The sequence below is a fragment of the Varroa destructor genome, unplaced genomic scaffold (assembly GCF_002443255.2).
Source record: "Varroa destructor unplaced genomic scaffold, Vdes_3.0 BEIS01000006.1, whole genome shotgun sequence".
Lineage (NCBI taxonomy): Eukaryota > Metazoa > Arthropoda > Arachnida > Mesostigmata > Varroidae > Varroa > Varroa destructor.
Genome location: NW_019211459.1, coordinates 4,996,095 through 5,013,737, shown reverse-complemented (window position 1 = coordinate 5,013,737; position 17,643 = coordinate 4,996,095). Strand labels below are relative to the sequence as shown.

The following is a 17,643-nucleotide window of genomic DNA, read 5'->3' as shown; positions in this document are numbered from 1 at the left end:
ACGCACGGTGCACCAGAGGTGGCTAGCTGCCCGATCCCATTGCGGTTTGCAGTACACGAGGCAGTGTGAGATATGGGCTTGTACGATGTCAGCGGCTTTGCTTAGGTGTTTCCAACAGGCAACAACCGCTTTAAACGGAGCAATTTTCACACGAAGCACCGAAGGACTGGCCGCATCATGATGGATTAAGATAAATCAACGAACCGCTGTCAACTGAAGGGCCACTGGAGAGAGAAGTGGCGCCCACAAGACCCACCCAGGCCTAACACGTTTGGATTCGCTGCAGCGTTTATGCGGATGTGCTCATGAGTCCAGTCGTGGCAGGCCGGTTGACAGCGGATGACGAACACATGATAGAGTTACTACGTTGCGGAGGTAACTCCACTTGCTTGCAAAATATTTTCTAAAAGGCGCTCACATCGCATCGGGGGACAGTCGCGGACGCCGTCAAAACATGAAGGGGGAAGCTGGCTTTGACCGGCAATTTCGAGAATGCTAATTTCAATGAAGCACGGTCTTGTCTAGAGGTAACTTAATTTTAAATGCAGCATCCATTCATTCTGACGCTGGCGTAGCTTCAGGGTTCAACAATCGTTTCCTAAGTACAATCAATTCAGAATTAGTTGGAGCCATTATTAATATTCTGGTGAGAGAATGGTACCGTCGGATTAGTTGTTACGTGACTAGCTAGAGAGCGATGAAAAATCTAAAGAACGACTCAGTACGTATTTAGATAGGTGGCAGAATGATGGTACATTAGGCGAAAATCACTCTACGCTCCCGAAGCAGTCAGTCAGTATGAGGGAAGACAAGATCACGCGCGAACTTAAAACCTTTACCTGAATTTTACGTCGATAGCGTCACGTTTGCTGTTATTTGTTACGGTCTGAATATAATTGCTTGGTGCTGCTTTAACGGCTTGTTAAATATACTACACAAAGTTTTTATGTGTATATAATTCGAGTACAAGTACATACCTTCTTTTTAATTCGATTCACGACCTATGGATACCTTCTCCACTTTATCTGTACATATAATTTAAACTGACTATTGGTTTTAGAAACTAATTTCAATACAACTCATATGGTTTATCACGTTTCGACTATCCACCGTAATTTATCATTAGTAGAACATGAAGACAATTAAAGCTTCATTGACTTACATTGTCAGCGCATGTCTGGGATTTGTTGTGCAGACCGCCTGGCCCTAATGGCTCTTTAATACAGAGATATTGTATATACGCGATGCGTTGCGGCGTCTCCTCTTTTTCCTGTAATAAAGTTGATTGTATATTTAAGTGCTGCTCTGAATACGACAAACTAGAAGAGACGCAATCCGGTCGCCGCATTAGCCCGAGTTGAAGCAATCAACACAAACATTTAACGTCTTAGCTAAGAGTACTTTTAGATAAGTTAAATTTTAAGTTTTCTAACAGGAAGCGTTTGTGGGAGAAAAACATACGTCTATTACTATTAGATATTTAAAATGGTGTTCGTAAAGAATCTTCTACTTATGAAATACGGATAAGTTATATCGCAATTTTAGCAGGTAGACTTAAATACTTATTGATCTCATTCTCACACATATTCCGCATGGCGTACGCGCATGTACTAAGCGCTATCAAACGCTGTGTTCATTATTTCTATAGTTTAGCCTTTCGTGAAATAAAGGCTGCTTCACATGAAACAGATTTTTAAGCCCCACGCACCTTTTCAAATACTGTGCACTCCCTCTACTATAAGTTACCTCGCTAGTAGATGGCAGGCAGTACGTCATCTCAGGGACCAACCTTAACTTCCAATGACGCATAGAAATCACCCAAATAATCAATGTGAAAATATCTTCCTAAATTTTCAAGTCGTGTCTAGAAAAAATGCTGCATTCATACGTTCAGAACAAACGATTCGTTTTTTTTTTGCGAAAATCTAGTTTTGTGCCGGCTGTGTTCAGCGCAAAAAATCGTACAGTTTCAGCTTATATTTGGCTATTTAATAAAATCTCAAGTATTGTCGGGATAATTGGCTATTTCATTTTATAATCTATAGGAATTTTCTAACATTATTTACTTTCAGTGATTTCTCGTCAAATCAGGCTTACACGCAAAAAATCATCGAAGATCCAGCGCCAGACTCTCCTTACTCTAATATAATAGATAATTGTATATGAGGCTTTTATTATATCGTTCCTACGAGACCGGTGGAATATTATTGGAATTTTCAACCAACGAGTGTCAGGCCACAGTATAGCGAAGGAAAGCCTGCAACCCGTATATGGACCGATCCGCGCCGCTGCTTTCGATACGACGAACCGATCTGGTGAGCTGTATCCCTTTTGTGCAGGCAGAAAACTTTGTGCAGATAACATATACAGGTACAGATTAGGATTTTTTTTTTTGAATCGTTTGAACCTTTGTTTCAGCGCAGGAGCGCACCGTAGTGCCCATCATTAATGCTTCTTTTTGCAGTGAATTTCCAATTAGAAGTAGAACTTTGACAGAAGTGTGACGAATTACCATCTTGACGGTGTACGAGTGTGCTTTGGACGCTAGCGTCACGCAATGAGCCGCTTTAATTTTAGCTTGACGTTTGTCAAGTACAATGTTCCTTATCAATCTACATATCGAACTAGATACTGCGTTTAGAACGAACCTATTTCCAATTTAATTTAGCTTATCATATTATTATGACATTTACAGTTTAATCACGTCATTGGTCAAAGCATTTCTCACTGAGTGCCATTTGTGGCCGGTACCAGCCTCTTAAAAAATTTTGTTATTAAGTTAGAATTAGAATATGCGCAAACACACACACAGATGAGTCAAATAATTGTTTCTTTTTTTAGTGCAGAGCTTTCTACTAATTAGTCTGGCTGGCGGGTGACTGTGATGGAAATACATTTGCCAAGATTTATTAATATTCCTATAGTTATAATCGGATTTACGGTCTTTACCACTTTTCGAGAACTGTGAGTATTTGTAAAACCTCTAATATTTATTAGAAATAATAATTTACAGGTGCAAACTTATCCTTAACGTTTATTTGTCAACAAAATTTACCATCGTTATCTGTTATTCTATAAAATAGAACCAGATTAAGCGGAGCGTCTAGGTCGACCAGATCCCTTTTTGTAGTGAACTTTCCACATATGAACTCGGTTTGCGATATCATTCAATACTTATTGGCCCAAGTTACTTCCTTGGTTTAAAAATAAAAGACAGAGATGACGAATCCCAATTGTATGATCCGTGTTTAATTTAATAATTGACGCGTATGTATCTGCACCTGGTTCCCAAAAATCGAGAGCTCTCTATTTCCATTTAGTGGTCTGCGATAATCCTCTCTTATCTCCTGTTAGGCGTCAATCCTAGGTCCTCTCAGCAAATTGGATGGTAGCAAAGATTGTATGTTATTTTTGGCCTACGACTTGGCTTATGTCTGTCAGCTTACAGTCGAACTAATAGGCACCATTCAACCTGACGACATTTCAAATCTCTACAGATCCACACGAAAAGATATGGTAGATCATCCGTATCACTAACGTGGAAAGGCCGATATCGAATCGACCTGTTGAGTGTAGTCTCCGACTAGTTAAGACTGACCTTGGTGAGCAAAACGCGGCCCAGAAAGCTAGTCTAATCATGGGACATGCGGAAGATTTTTGCTCCAGTCCTGGAGACAGATAACTTTGGCACTGTTCTTTTACCTTGCTTGACCTCGAGAAGCAGCTTAGATCCTTAGCGTTGCCCTGGGCGTTCGACCACCGCTTGTTACCACTTACTTGTGTTAGTTAAGTCCCAATGGAATCGAACCAATAGATTGCAACTGAATCGAGATCGATACACTGTAGCCGCTAACTAGCCTCTGGCTGATAGCGGGCGGTGCCCTTTCGATCGCCTGTACTGCCGCTGTCGAGCGATGATTGCCGGAATCATCAATACACACACCGGTAAACCGGAAAATGACTTGGCAATCTCTTATCAAACTGCTGTTAGTTTGTAGAATATTTTAGAAGATTTTTTTTCGTAGCTTCCATAATAGCTTCTTGATCTTTTGGAAACTCTACTTACGTCGAAACATCCAGTGCACTAGCAATTGATCCATTAAAGACTGTGCAGTATCGAGTGTGCTTGCGGTGCACCGCAAAACGCGCTTAATGCCCCAATAACAGCTTTCTTGATTACACAAATCGTGTAGGATTTAGCGAACCCTGTCGCTGACGAACCTCAAAACAGTGTCCCTTAATATTTTCTAAGCAGAACCGATACGGCCACACAATAGGTATCATCCCGACAGTACGTGACCGCTCCACATTCGGCAAATATATGCAATACTTCATTAATAATGAATCTACGATGCATAATCCTATATGATACGCGCACTCGATGCCTCGTAGACATATAGGTACATGTCAAACCTGTTTCTTCTGCGAGATTCTATGCCGTGGCAATTTTTTCAAGAGGCATAAAGCATAAAACGATGTGTAAGGAAAAACAGCCAGAGTTGATGCCTCTGTTTATCTTTCATTCACACAATAATCATTCTACGTTTTTTCTATTTGATTAATATTCGCAGACGATTCATTTGCGTTCTATGTTGTCTTTCACTCATTCGTTTTATCCTTTTCATTTTATGTTTCTGTCTCAAACTGATCGCTTGAAATCACTTCGACAGTCAATGTCCGGTCCCTGCGGATGAGCCGCGGAATGCAAGTTTACAGCTAACAGGTTTTTTTCTGTCTGATAGCAGCGTTTCTTCCCATCCTATCTCCTTTATTAGTTGGCTGAGGTCTCTCGTCTTTTGCAATCAGCCCTCAAAAAATTCGAGTTCTCCCTTCAGTTGCCGCCGCCGCTGCTGCCGGCCTTACAGGAAGAGCAGTGGCCACGACGCGCGTTCACAACTCTTCGTCTTTCCAATAAAGAATTACCCCTATGCAATTAGTTGCAGCAACAGTAATAATCGTAGTTTCTTCTTCGCCTATCACTGATTTCTGTTGCGCCTTTCGAGCGGCAATGGCGGCGCTGCTGCTGTTATTAGTCGTTCGGGCAGCTGCAATGATGATACCATTATGATGATGATGCCTCAATCTCTACTGCTACCTTTAGTACTGCTATTAGGCGCATGACGATAAAACAAAGAGTTCATATGACGACGATGGCGGGGATGAAGACAAGAAGCCGATGTTTTTGCGATGTCAGGGAGCCGCCAACGGTACGAAGGCGGTGTGTTAAAGCAGCGAATCAGTCGTAAACAGTGGACACAGCAACGACGACGACGACGATTAAAACAAATGGCAACAACAACGAAGCAGACAGCGATGTGGCGCTTTTTCTTCTTGGCGCTGTCTTCTGCTGTGGCCAGATTTGACTAATGCGCCGTCTGGCGGCCGACCTATTGAATTCGATGGTTTAGTCGCTCTCGGCGGTCGACGCACCGTGGCCCAGCGGCTGGGTTTCGATCAGGTCTGATCAGGCCTGATCGGGCCTGATCTCCTTTCGTAATGTCTCTCGCACGGACACCAGGCGGACATGGGTAAGCCCTAGCGACTATCAGCAGCTAAGTAAGCAATGTTAGTACATCGACAGCTGCAGCTGCTGCAGCAGCAGCAGCAGTGTAGGCCGCTCATGTAAGCAAGCAAGCGCCTGCCGACCCCGTCATCTCCCTCCCTTTAGTCCTATGCCTTCCAGGGCTGATTCTCGTGTTCGTCCTGTCTGTGCTCGTTAACTGTCGGAATGTTTGCGAATATGTCACGCGACGTTCACTGAGGCCGCCTTATCGGCCAAGACAAGCCGAAGCCTCCTGCAAGAACGAGAGGTGACTACCGTCAAGGCAGTCACTCTTAGCCTGCAGACGCTTGCCGCGTTGCCATTGCTACTGCCACTGCTGCTACGAATGTCAACGCGGCAATAAAACCTACCGGACAGATTCGGTCAGTTCGTCACTAGTGACAGAGATCACACTCAGTCCATCCATACCCGATCAGTGACGATCGGCAGACTAAACGGCTGCGCAAAGAGGATGGTGACGGAAAGGACACTTACGGCAGCTGGGACATACAACTAGAAATGAAGCCCTGTAGCGGCAATCTAGAGGGCAGGCAAAAAACCTTGAACGGCAGGCAGCGAAGGAAGGAGACTAGGCGAAATACAGGAGAAAACATGGGAAAAGGTGGCCTAGACTCGGGATATCAAAGAAAATCGGGCTCATCTCATTTCGATCTGAACAAGAACAGCAAAATCTGATCTAAGCGGCAGAAAACCTATTGAGGACACGACAGGAGTAGAATATACAAATAGATAGAGACTAATTCGGCCCCGCCTTGGGATACTCACCATGAAGTTAAGTCATCGTTCTACGACGATCAACGTAATAGTTCATAACACCCCTTTGTGGAAGCCAGCCACCACGACATATTGCTATCGCAGTGCTAGGCTGCGGCCGATATCAGGCCAATGGCAGGACATAACATACAACGCAGCAGCCACGTCTACCGATGTCATTTAACGGCATTGGCTAACCGGCCAAGTTGATGACAAAACCAGCGAGCGTCAGAGAGCAATAATAAAATTCGTTCTTAATCTGATCATCAAGCGATACAATCGTTCCGTGTTGTTGGATGGACAATCGACATGCCATGCGTGGGCGGAAAGCGATGGGTGGCAGTGTCTAATTTCTTTTTGCAGTGCCCTTATATGGTTCGCTCTAGTGCTAACTTGATTTATTATTGTCGAAGATATCCACCTGAATTCCGAAACAGCCGACGGATGCCTCGACAAGAATCTTGGAAAAAAATTTATCTATTTGAGCTGAGGAAGTTGGAATAGCTTGATCATGCTCAAGCGAACTTCCACAAGCTGGTCTGGAACTTGCTCGAACTCCCATATGTGATGCCCCACATGAATAATGCCAGAGACCATAATCCTGGAAGCATTGTGAGTTGACTCATAAGAAAGTTAACTAACCCACCTTCGGCTTGCATATTCATCAGGCTCTATAGTTTTAATAATTACTGTAGTTGAGGTCGTTGACTTGCGAAGTCATTGTCACAGGCACTCAACGAAACATCGTGAGAAACATGCATGTCATAATAATAGACTAATAATAGTGTGACAACCCCGTGGAGCTGGGCCTTTACTCATGGACGTGAGTCGAAATTCGTTATAGAGACATTCATCTGAAACGGCCCTCAAAGAACACTGTCCGCTAAATGGTTCAATTAAAGCGAATCCTAAACACGTCGATACGTTTATCAGATTAGCCAATATATATATATATATATACGTTCCATTATAGACGCGCAAATATTCAAATAGAAACTTGTTACTACAAATCATTATTTGTAACAGGGCTACAATTCAGCCCAATCCGCAGTTTATCCTTTTGAGAGATTATCTCGCTACATTACAGGGATATGGCTAGAATAGAATAGAACCCGATGAAATTAGTTATGACCTTCGCTATTCGAACGCTAGTGTTGTGTCGTTAGGCTGTTCGCTGAAGTTCAGCGCCACAATCAGATCGGCCATCGTCTCTTCAATAGCACGTCAAGTTACGCGAAGATCCGATCCTGAGACAAAAAGACGAACATCGATCCAGCCCATTATATCTAGTCTGACCTTACGACGCAGCACCTCCTCTTTCGCTTATCGATTTCAACAAGGTTCGTTTAATGGGGAGATTTTGGTAAGCTCACGTTGGTTCGCATTTGATACTGTTATTTAAACGGAAATAGAATAACAACTGCTCAACGCAGATTGCCTGCTTTGACGGATAACAAGGAAATACTCAGTAACACTTCGTCACAATCAACGGTTGCATTCGCGGTAAGGGAGATTCTAGCCTACTTGGCATCCGTATGTGAGACGGATGATAGACATAATATTATTATAGCACTTAATGTTCAGACGACATCGTCCGACTATGGTCTGCAGTTCTGGACCGGCTCTATCTAACACTAAAAGGTTAGAGTAAAAAAAAGGGTACATAATTCTAATTTAGTGTGCGCTGTATGATAAAGTACGGTGTTTCGTCTGGCTTGCACGACTACGTGTGTTGGCAAAACTGCCTTTCCGGAAGATCGATTAACGCGAACTTGTTACAAACTGGGCGGTATATTTATTCTATATATATGCTACTTTAAACTTGAAAATTTCACGCCCGAAATAATACTACGGTTTTCCAAATCGTACGAAAGCTAACTCATCATTACTCTCTATGTTCATGATGATCAATCTACGTTTCTTCTGTCTTGTCTGTACCAGGCATATATTCGTTGCATAGATTATTCAGTCATTACAGGAGTAGCGTTATGCTTTGAGCGTGCAGACAAAAAAATGCACGCTATATAAGAGGGAACATTAGTCATTCGGGTAAGTCCGACAATGAACCGGTCGTCGCCAACAGTCGGTTGATTGTCGGACTTACCTGGTCGACTACAAACTGTAAGCAAATTTCGTCGAACGACCCTCATCTCTCCGCTCGCGCGAGCGCATTTCCCCTACCTGCCTTCTTCGCTCGTTTTCCATTTGCTGTCGTCGTCGTGACCGCCGTCGCATTGCCTTTTCCCTATTTTCCGGTCGCCGTTGATGCTTGCTGTGTCAATGCCTGTTCCTGGTTTTGAGCGACGGCAAGGGCCGCGGCCCAAAGTGCCGAAGATCACTTCACTACTGACAACTCACTCTCAGTTGTTGTAGTAACAGTAGCACTTGTGGTGTATCCGTGTGCCGGGAGCTAGAGAATGATCACCCGCTAAAAGCCGAGAGCGACGCTCAGAAAAACCTACAACGATCTAGCAATAGGTAGATAGTTCGTAGCGATAGGTCGTAGCAGAAGCATCAGGCATGGGAGAAGAAGAGATTTCAACCGAAGACATTGCTCACTCGATATCAAAAAAACTAGGTGATTATAACAACTAGCAGCACATGTATATAGGCCGACGTGACCATTTACCTATCAGCCAGCTGTTTCAATGGCAGGGAGTCCAGCACTGTGTTCACGCCAGGGTGCAGAACAGCTGCCGCAGGCGTAACAACGAGATGAGCGGGCCTGCAGTAATTCTAGCGGGACCGACAACACAATCGGCACAGTTAGCGTTTCCAGTAGATTGTGACTTGAGGGCTCAACAAGAAAGACCGAGTATTTGCGCTCACCTGTAATCGCTTTGTTGAAGGCGAGCGACGCGGCGGCAAACAAGCAGTAAAGAGTAGTCTGCAGCAGGGCTCGCATCTGTGTATTTGCATGCCGATTTCGCTCCAGCTTCTAGTGTCTGCCTTAAGTCTTTCTTGTTATTTGTGTGTGTATTGTGCCTGAAGAAGGAAATAGTTCTGCTATTGCGCGCTTCTACATTTGCTTGGCCTAGTAACGTTTTAGGCAGCCAAGCATTCGAGTGAATAACATGGCAACAACGGGAATTCCGTGTATACAATATTGTACCAGATTATAAAAAGTAACTTCGTTTTGCGACAGCTTGAGTTGGAAATTCCTGATTCATTCGAGATCCGAATACGTCAGTCATGTGCAATTGTGGCCTCGGTAATGTTTCCACAAATCAAGGCCTGAGCCAATAACTGAGTAAAGTCAATATTGCCGACTAATTATATCGTCTGTAAACGAGAAAATCTTTTAACGAAACAAATTATAGTAACTATGCATCTACTCGAATTTCTAACGCATTCTTTCACGCATTTTCCGTTCTGTTGCAATATAACTTCCAAGGTATAACTTCGCTACGTAAAGATAAAGTATATCCCAGAGCTACAACATTGTGCAATGCATTTTATGTAGACGAGCTTTCATTGTCCAACTGTGCAGCATAAACATCGAAATGTTTTGTCATTCTGATATCTTCATAAAAACGGTTTGCTACTGCTAGCGTCCTAATAATCACACGTAAATGTAGCAGGCGAGCGCGAAAAGTCGAAATCGCCCAAGAGGATCGCTCACATCTGCAGCAGCAGAATTACGATTGACCCCCATTTACTCGACGCGAAAGAATCAAGCCTAATTGGATTCTAGGTTCTAAATCGTGCGAAATAGCCGCTTCTATTGGAGCGCTGCTTCGATGGTTCCCTTTCTCACCAAAATGGAGGATTCACCAAAATGATTTTGTGGGCCTTACGCATCAGGAACGACCACACCGCTTGCGCGTTCGCACGTTTTCTGAACATAATTATTCTTTCTTTTTTTGTCTAACCCGTCTTTGCTGCCTTCCTCCTTTTCTGTATTCTCAATTAGAAAAGGAGGTAGTACCAGTTTTTCGAGACAGCTGGCGCCACCATCGCCGTGGCGGGGGTGCTGTCGGCGTCGTTCTTATTGCATAGCCCAAGGCAACTCTCCAGAATGACAACGGCTCAGTAAGATGAACTCTGTTTTCCGGAAAAGTTTTCGCCGAGAGTCCGTACATATAAGCCTGATCTTCTTTTACCTGCCGATATCTTTTTCTCGTGTATTCCCAGACAGGGCGGGTAACCATATCGCGTTACTGCCTGCCGTGCAGCAACAACAGCAGTGACGGAAGTTCTTGTGATTGCAACAACGGCTACCGGGATCACCCGCGTGTAGCTTGACGATAACCTACTACACAGAGTTTGATGCATTGGTGGGCAAATATATTTTATTTTGAGCTGATGCGTACCTGTCAAAAACCGTGTTCATATTGATGTGTGTATGTGTCCGCGTTAATTTTTCTGTCCAGCACTGTGTTGAGACACAGCGCCCAGACGGCCAACTGACCGGCCGCTCTCTGTGCAGCATTGAGGGTTACCACAAAATGGCCCCTAGGGACCAGCAGCAATAGGCCAGCGACTAGCGACGATTACCGCTCTCTCCATTTCCTTTAGTTACTGCCTTTTTTCCTTCTTCGGCTACGGGTTCTCTCCTTCTCCGACCTCTCTAGGTGCGGGTGCAGGCTGTATTCGTTAGTGGCAAGCCCAGTCGTCCGTGGGTTATCGGCCTACCTGTGCCGCTGGCGGCCATGTCAAAAGCTAATTGATGCCGACAGACGAACCGAAAGGAAGTCCACGAAACGTTAGCAACGGTCTACTAGCGCTGGCAAACAATAGCTGCCATAGAAACGCGCCAATCGGAGAGAAAACCTAGAAATAGGGAGACCTGCCCGCGCACTACAGTGCTCTAGTTAATATAGAGAAACTTAGTATCTTGTCGTCCTGCCGTCGTTCGTCGTTTGTCGAAAATCGGCCCCTGTCCTTTGTCGTTTACTGTTACCGTTGTTACTACCAATGACCGTTCGCAGGCTCCTGATCTCCGGAATGCTATAAGACAAATCGTTCAAACCCTCGAAACAAACTCTATTGAGCGCACTACGTCTACATTTGCGTTTTTCACACAGACAAGGTCGCATTTTTTGATCCCGTCTTTATTAACAGAGAACACGCCAAGATGTGTGTGTTTTTGGGAGAGAGAGAGAGTCAGTGAGCGAGAAGGTACGTGGGATAAAAGATTCGCTGCTCGTTCAGATAGGCCTTGCCAGGCAACCTGCTGCATCTGAAGCGGTCATGGGACCGCCAGCGACAGTAGCTGTGACTGTTTATTATGAGACACGCTGTCTGCTGACAGATTAAGTAGCAGTGGTAGCGGCGGTACACGGAGTATCCCCGCCTCAATATGCTCGTGACGATATAGTGAACTGTAAGATGTATTCTTAGGTGGTTTAGGATACGATATTTTTTAGACGTGTAGATTACTAATTTACTGTTACTGTTGAAAACACTGATATGATACATAGAATTAGATAAATGCACACAGACACACGACGGGATTTAAAAGCTTTCCATTCGTGTGAAACATACTCGCAACAAAAACACATCCCGCTTTCGAATCGAGCCGATACGCGTTGCAGTAAAATCTTAATAGCCAAAGGACTAATATGCGTAAAAATATATATACTTATTATAAACAGGAACGGGACGAAAATGGGATCCTTCGATCAAGATGATGAAAACAAGGGTTGAACTGCCTCGAAAAATACACAAAGACAGAGTCGGCATTGTTTGCAGGGCACATTCAAATACAAAGGGAATAATAAAAAGATTCTGAAATAGCGTCAGAATAAAAGTCAGAAAAGCTCTGGGTATTTTCGACTCTATTATTATTATTATATATGAATTATATGGATATATATAAGCATATACGTTTCAACTGATGGCTGATTTTAGCTAATGAAAGCGATAATTTGAATGTTTGCCTAGCCTACCTAATCTGATAGATATACCTGAGAAGGCGTGGAACGCTACAACGGTAGCTCTATAATAAATCACGTCATTGTCGGACTGAGCATCATATCGTCGTCTTACGGCGTAACAGTACGTGAAATCAGGTAACTAATTCGGTATTTCGATCCATTAAGAAAATGCCAAGCAAAAAATATTTTGGAATTTGCAATTTTTAGATATATTGCAGAATAGGACCGAACTGAGCAGAATTACCTATATTTTTCTTTATTAATCTGCATCTGGGTCTTTGACAGAAATAATGTCAGATGACAGACACTACATAACATTAAGCGTTCAATATCTTATCTCGCAACACAAGCGGCGGCGGCGGCGGCAGCAGTGGAAGGAGCAGTTGCATTAGTCTACGGTCGGCAGCCATCTTCCTTCTTCTGTCTCATGCACTCCTCGTGCTTCACGATTGTATCCATAGCCAGCGGGGACTATTAGTTTACGTTCTGGTGTTGTCTGGCGGGGCGAAAAATGGCGGGGAATTTGATGCTCCGAAGTGTCGGGTAAGGGAGCCAGCCTGGGCAAGAGTAATTGGTGGCCCACCAGCTCCCCCCCCCTCACTAAAGCTACCTTCACAAGAGCGCAACTTAGCGCAGGACCGAAGAAGTGTGCCTAGGAGAAAAGGAGGAAAGCTATCGTAAAGCAACGATACGTTCGTGTTTCGGGTCCTAGCAACTCATCCGGGGGGTACGGGTAGTAACCCCTTGTTTGGCCAAGAGTCGCAGAGCTGGGAGAGGGATGGTCGTTGTTCCCGCTGAGTAGAAGCTATTCCTGTGCGAAACGTTCTTCTTCTAAAACGCAAAGCGGAAAGGGAGTGCGGGTGAGAGGGGGAGAAAGGGAAAAATGCACATATCGCGCGTACAGAGAACTTTCGGGGCGGAGCCTCATGGAGGCTGGCTCTGAGTTGGCGACAGCGGCCCGTAGGGCCCGGACGGCCGGACTGTCTGCGGGGAGCCCTGCTTCGGGTGCTCAGGCGGGCGGGTGGAATCGCTGAATCAGCAAATACTATTGGTTGTTTAGCTCCCCGACGGCTCATTTGGATTCAGGCCCTCCCGTAATGGGGGGCCTAAGCGAAGTTGGGGAGCGAAGAGGGGTCGCAGCAAATCGAGGAAAACGCTATAGATGAGACCAAACCGGAGAACCTAGAAGGTCTATCTTCGAGCTCCGGTGAACGAAGCCGAGTTTTTACCCCAAGAGTTAATCCCAAGTGCAGCGAGCCGGGGCTGATGGCAGGGACCCAGACAGCCCTGGCTTTACCAATGCACATAATGAGACTGACCGAAGACCTTTCTACTTGACGCTGATAGGATCTGGCCTGAGGCTTGAGCAATATAACCGGTGGACTGGTAAAAGTAATCGCATATGTCGTAAAGGTCTTTTCGCAGACATTAATCATAAAGTTATAGTGAATTAGAGTAGAACAAAGTTAGACTGAGTACCACGATTATCATACGATAGTTGATATACATCTATCTAGGAAATATTAACACAATGAAATTAAACAAAAAAGCAAAAATAATTTTTGGAATTATGTGGCTGATATGAAATGTTATTGTTGTTAGCTTGGAATACAACATTATCCTGTGAATCAAATTTGAATTGACTTCAAGAATAGAACAAATTACATCTGACTGTAAACATGATTTCTTCGGAGGAGTTTTCAGCTCTACCCGGAAAAATTTCGATGCTCTATAAGAAAAAAATCTATGCGACTTCCTTATTATTATGATGTCTGAATGAATATTTTGAAGCGTACAAAGACCTACCTGTACCAGTAGTACAATATTGTGAAACTTTATAAGATGGATTATTTGTTTCGTTCCTTGAACCAAGATCAAGTGACACATGGGGCTATTCGACAAATGCTCACCAGAATTACAATGATTTATATGCAATGCTTTGAGTTTTACGTCCGTAAAACTGCTGTTAGGTATTACGGCAAGCAACGAATCTACCCGAAATAAAGCGATATTGTATGAATGAACTGTTTATCGGCCCGTATAGATATTCGGAACGCTGACTTTAAAATAAGAACTGTGTTGGAAATTAAACAAAACGTGTGTTGGAAAACGTTAGCGAACGTTAACGGATTGCAACGAGCCCGCTCAATTTTGAATATGGCTTGAGAAAGTCCACGAGACATTTGGACGATATTAATTGGCCATCTGCCTAGCTAAGTTACATAACGTTTGATCTATCATATCGATTGATCTGAATCCTAATTGTTTCAACACGTTATGGATGTAGTCACTGTATTGATACACCTGCATCTACAAGCACTTATTACTCATATATATTACACGTGTGCTTTTCTTCTAAACTGTCGAACTTTTCCGTAATGGTAGACTTGAATTTTATCATATCTCAGGCGTACCCTGTCTTCCTCTTTAATGCTTGTGTTACGTCCTTTTTAATTAAGACAACCTATTGAAAAGGAACCAAGACACACGTGCCGTCGTAGTCCTTGAGAAATAGTCAGGTTGCAATATTATAAATGTTCCAAGAACGAGCGAGATCATGTGATGATATGAGTAGACGACCGATAACCCGACGTGATCAGAGCTCTACGTCGAAAACAACAAAAATCTAGTCGCATCTTCCATCGGAGAATAATTTCGAAATTGTTTGCTAGGAGAAGGTCCTGTTGGTTTTCTAGCTTAAGGCTGCTACGACCGATATTTTAATGGCAAATGTTGTAACAACCTGAAAGGGCGCATATCTTACAACGTTTTCTCTATAATTATTATTAACTTAACACACTTGATAACTGACGAGGTCCCCTCTACGATAGGCATTGGGACAACAATGAAATGCTGTCTCCAAATCATGTTGCGATAAAAGTTTAATAGAAGGAGGCAGTCTAAAGCCAGCGATGGGTTCCTGTACTGACATATCGTCTTTTCTATTTTGAATTTTACTGGTGGCTTGAAGTGGGTCTCCACACGCACCCAAACCTTTCTGTCTTCCGAGTTTTACGTCCAGTATTGTCTTTGGACGTCCCATCAGACGATTGACTCCCACCACAAAACGAACCTAGACCACAATATGTCTCTAAGATTAGCAGGCAAATACGTTACCCGCCAGGTTATAACGGGAACCCGAACTTAGGCCATATCAACTGTCGGTAAGATCAATAGGTAAATACGCTAGAACTGCACCATCGTACTGCTTAGGTGCGATGCCGGATATAATGCAAATTTGAACCAGCAAAAAACGGTAATGATTCCGGTTAGATCTATTCGTTAAAAAAATCTATTTGCTACGTTCTGATGAGTTCAGTCTCTAGCAGCGAAATATCGGGGTCTCTGTCAAAAAGCTTTATGGTACGGCGCACCGCTCGAAGAGAAAGAAGTTCTTGCAAAAACGTACGACATATTCACACTATATAGATGTTTTAACTCGTTGCAGCTGATTGTACTTTGGAGTCATGTGAAATTGAGCTACTTCCCTGCAGGAAACAAATGATGCTACAGTATTTAAAGTAAACAGGTCTTATTGCTTAACCTATTTATTAAATCGCAAATTTAGTTTTCAGATTCCCAAAGGGGTAGCACTAGCGATCAGCTGATAGCATGAACTTTGTAATTGTTTTCTCCATAATACATAAGATTAGTTTACAAGCACGCTCTTCAAACATATGAATATCTAAATGATTTAAAACTTGGGTTTAAAATTTTAAAATGGGAAAATTTAAAATTTTACTGCCTTAACATAGATTTGATTGCACGGCGGATCATTTCGACGTCAAGTGAGACAGGTCCACAAGACACGTCTTGTTTTTGTTAATTAATATATATTAATTAATAGTTTTTGTTAGGTGCTATAGATCTGACATACGGCTAACTACCGATAGGCGTCTGCATTCACCATCAACGGTACTGATCCCTTACGATAATAAAGTCCGGGAGCCTGATTTTCGGTGCGGTTATTTTACATGCATTTGTAGATTTATAGTTTAGACAGCCAGGTTGAGTTATACGAGCAATTATGAACAGGGGGTTTCGTAGTTGTTTCTGTTAGCCCTCTAGTCATCTTCGGATTGCCTCCAGTTGCCGGGTTGTGGTCGAAGGCTAGGAAAAGGTGTCGCGAAATAGTCTTATTATACTTTTCTTTTCAGATGGCTCGCCTGTTTGTGAATATCGTACACGATAGAATATTGTAAGTATGAATGATAATAATAATAACAACAACAGCCAAAGAACCGTTTCGCATAACAAAGCCATACTTTCTTGAAGGCTTATATGTTGCGTTACACGATTTCAAATCGTAAACAGTCGGCTCTACTTTTATTGCCTAGAACTACACGCGTATAAATACTGATGAATTGTTTAATTGAAATTGCTTTGTAGCTATGGTCGTGTCGACATTTTTGATACCTAGCAAATTCGGACACTTAGCGTATATTAGTTTTTCAGTGTTGATAAAAGTACTGATCAATTTTTTTAACTGAAGATACATTTTATTGACTTGACCGGATTAGAAGAAGTAAACCAATATAATAATACTTAGGTTAAACCATACATACATACATACAACTTCCTCTTGTTTATGGTTCTTAGCGGGAGTGACGTGAGCGACCCTTTCTGCCGACATTCTGATATCATGACAGTGTACTTATCATCAGTTTCATTAGCAGCATTCATATTGCAAAAATTCTGCACAGAATCCATTGCCTGATCGTTAGGAAGCAGACTGGTAACTATCTGCAATTTTTTTCTTTACTCGTATTGCTTAAAAGCAAACAATTTTTTTTCTAATCGCTGCTTAATTTAACTCGTCAACAGATTAAGCTGGGTATCGGTGGACGCAGCTAGAAATGTAAGTCATTCATGCCTTTAGTGTGAACAGGTCTGAGCATGCCCTGAATCGAACTAGGAGATCATCCTTAACATTTTTAGAAAAAAAAAAATCTGCTGACCCGTAACTACAGCGCCGTGGAACACATGAGGACACCGTACGTCCGCCGGCCATCGCTTGTCCTCTACGCACTAAGGGAACCGGCTACCCTAGCCTTATTACCTTAGCCTTCCAAGTGCACGTACTATTCGTTGGCACTGCAAATATGATTTAGGTATTTATTTTTATGGAAGTATATAATGTGTGCTGTTGTAGAAGGATCAATTTAATTCACCTGACTTTCGTAACCCGTTTACTATACAGACTTCGTAGGGGATCGTTCGACTACAAGATATCAAAGTGTTTGATGAAATGTCACTGTCGGCAATGGTGATCTCTACTAATTGAAACGCTTTAAATAAAAAGTGTGTACGAAGGGCAATACAAAGCGATTTTTCCTTGATCATTCGGTGTATACAAGCAAGACTTAAGTCTATTTTCCTTTTGCTTCAGCTATAGAGCTGCCAGTGACGCTCGCCTACACAATTCACTACTTTTGCATGTCGAATCGA

General features: G+C 43.0%; 1 protein-coding gene and 1 long non-coding RNA gene across 6 annotated transcripts in view; one reads left to right on the top strand and one right to left on the bottom strand.

Annotated features, from left to right (window-relative positions):
* The window catches only part of LOC111253407 (uncharacterized), a 51,473-nt gene that overhangs the window by 22,863 nt on the left and 10,967 nt on the right, over positions 1-17,643 (bottom strand). Inside the window, exons 1-2 of one of the 4 annotated variants that reach the window (XR_015330182.1) lie at positions 8,946-9,078; positions 1,163-1,270 (exon numbers count right to left, since the gene is read on the bottom strand). Coding sequence is in view for 2 of the 4 variants with exons in the window: in XM_086992818.1 (XP_086848944.1) it covers positions 1,163-1,270; positions 8,498-8,551 (162 nt within the window). In the remaining 2 variants the exon portion in view is untranslated. Of the gene's footprint in view, positions 1-1,162; positions 1,271-8,497; positions 8,925-8,945; positions 9,079-17,643 lie in introns of those variants that run through there. The other 3 variants (XM_086992818.1, XM_086992819.1, XR_002674631.2) reach the window with 3 other exon arrangements.
* On the top strand, positions 9,176-17,505 carry LOC147754774 (uncharacterized). Of its 2 annotated transcripts, XR_015330185.1 has the most exons (4): positions 9,176-9,527; positions 12,203-12,330; positions 12,546-16,393; positions 17,020-17,505. It is a non-coding gene; the product is annotated as an uncharacterized LOC147754774 (long non-coding RNA). The 2 variants fall into 2 exon arrangements; XR_015330184.1 differs by having other exon boundaries at positions 12,546-17,505.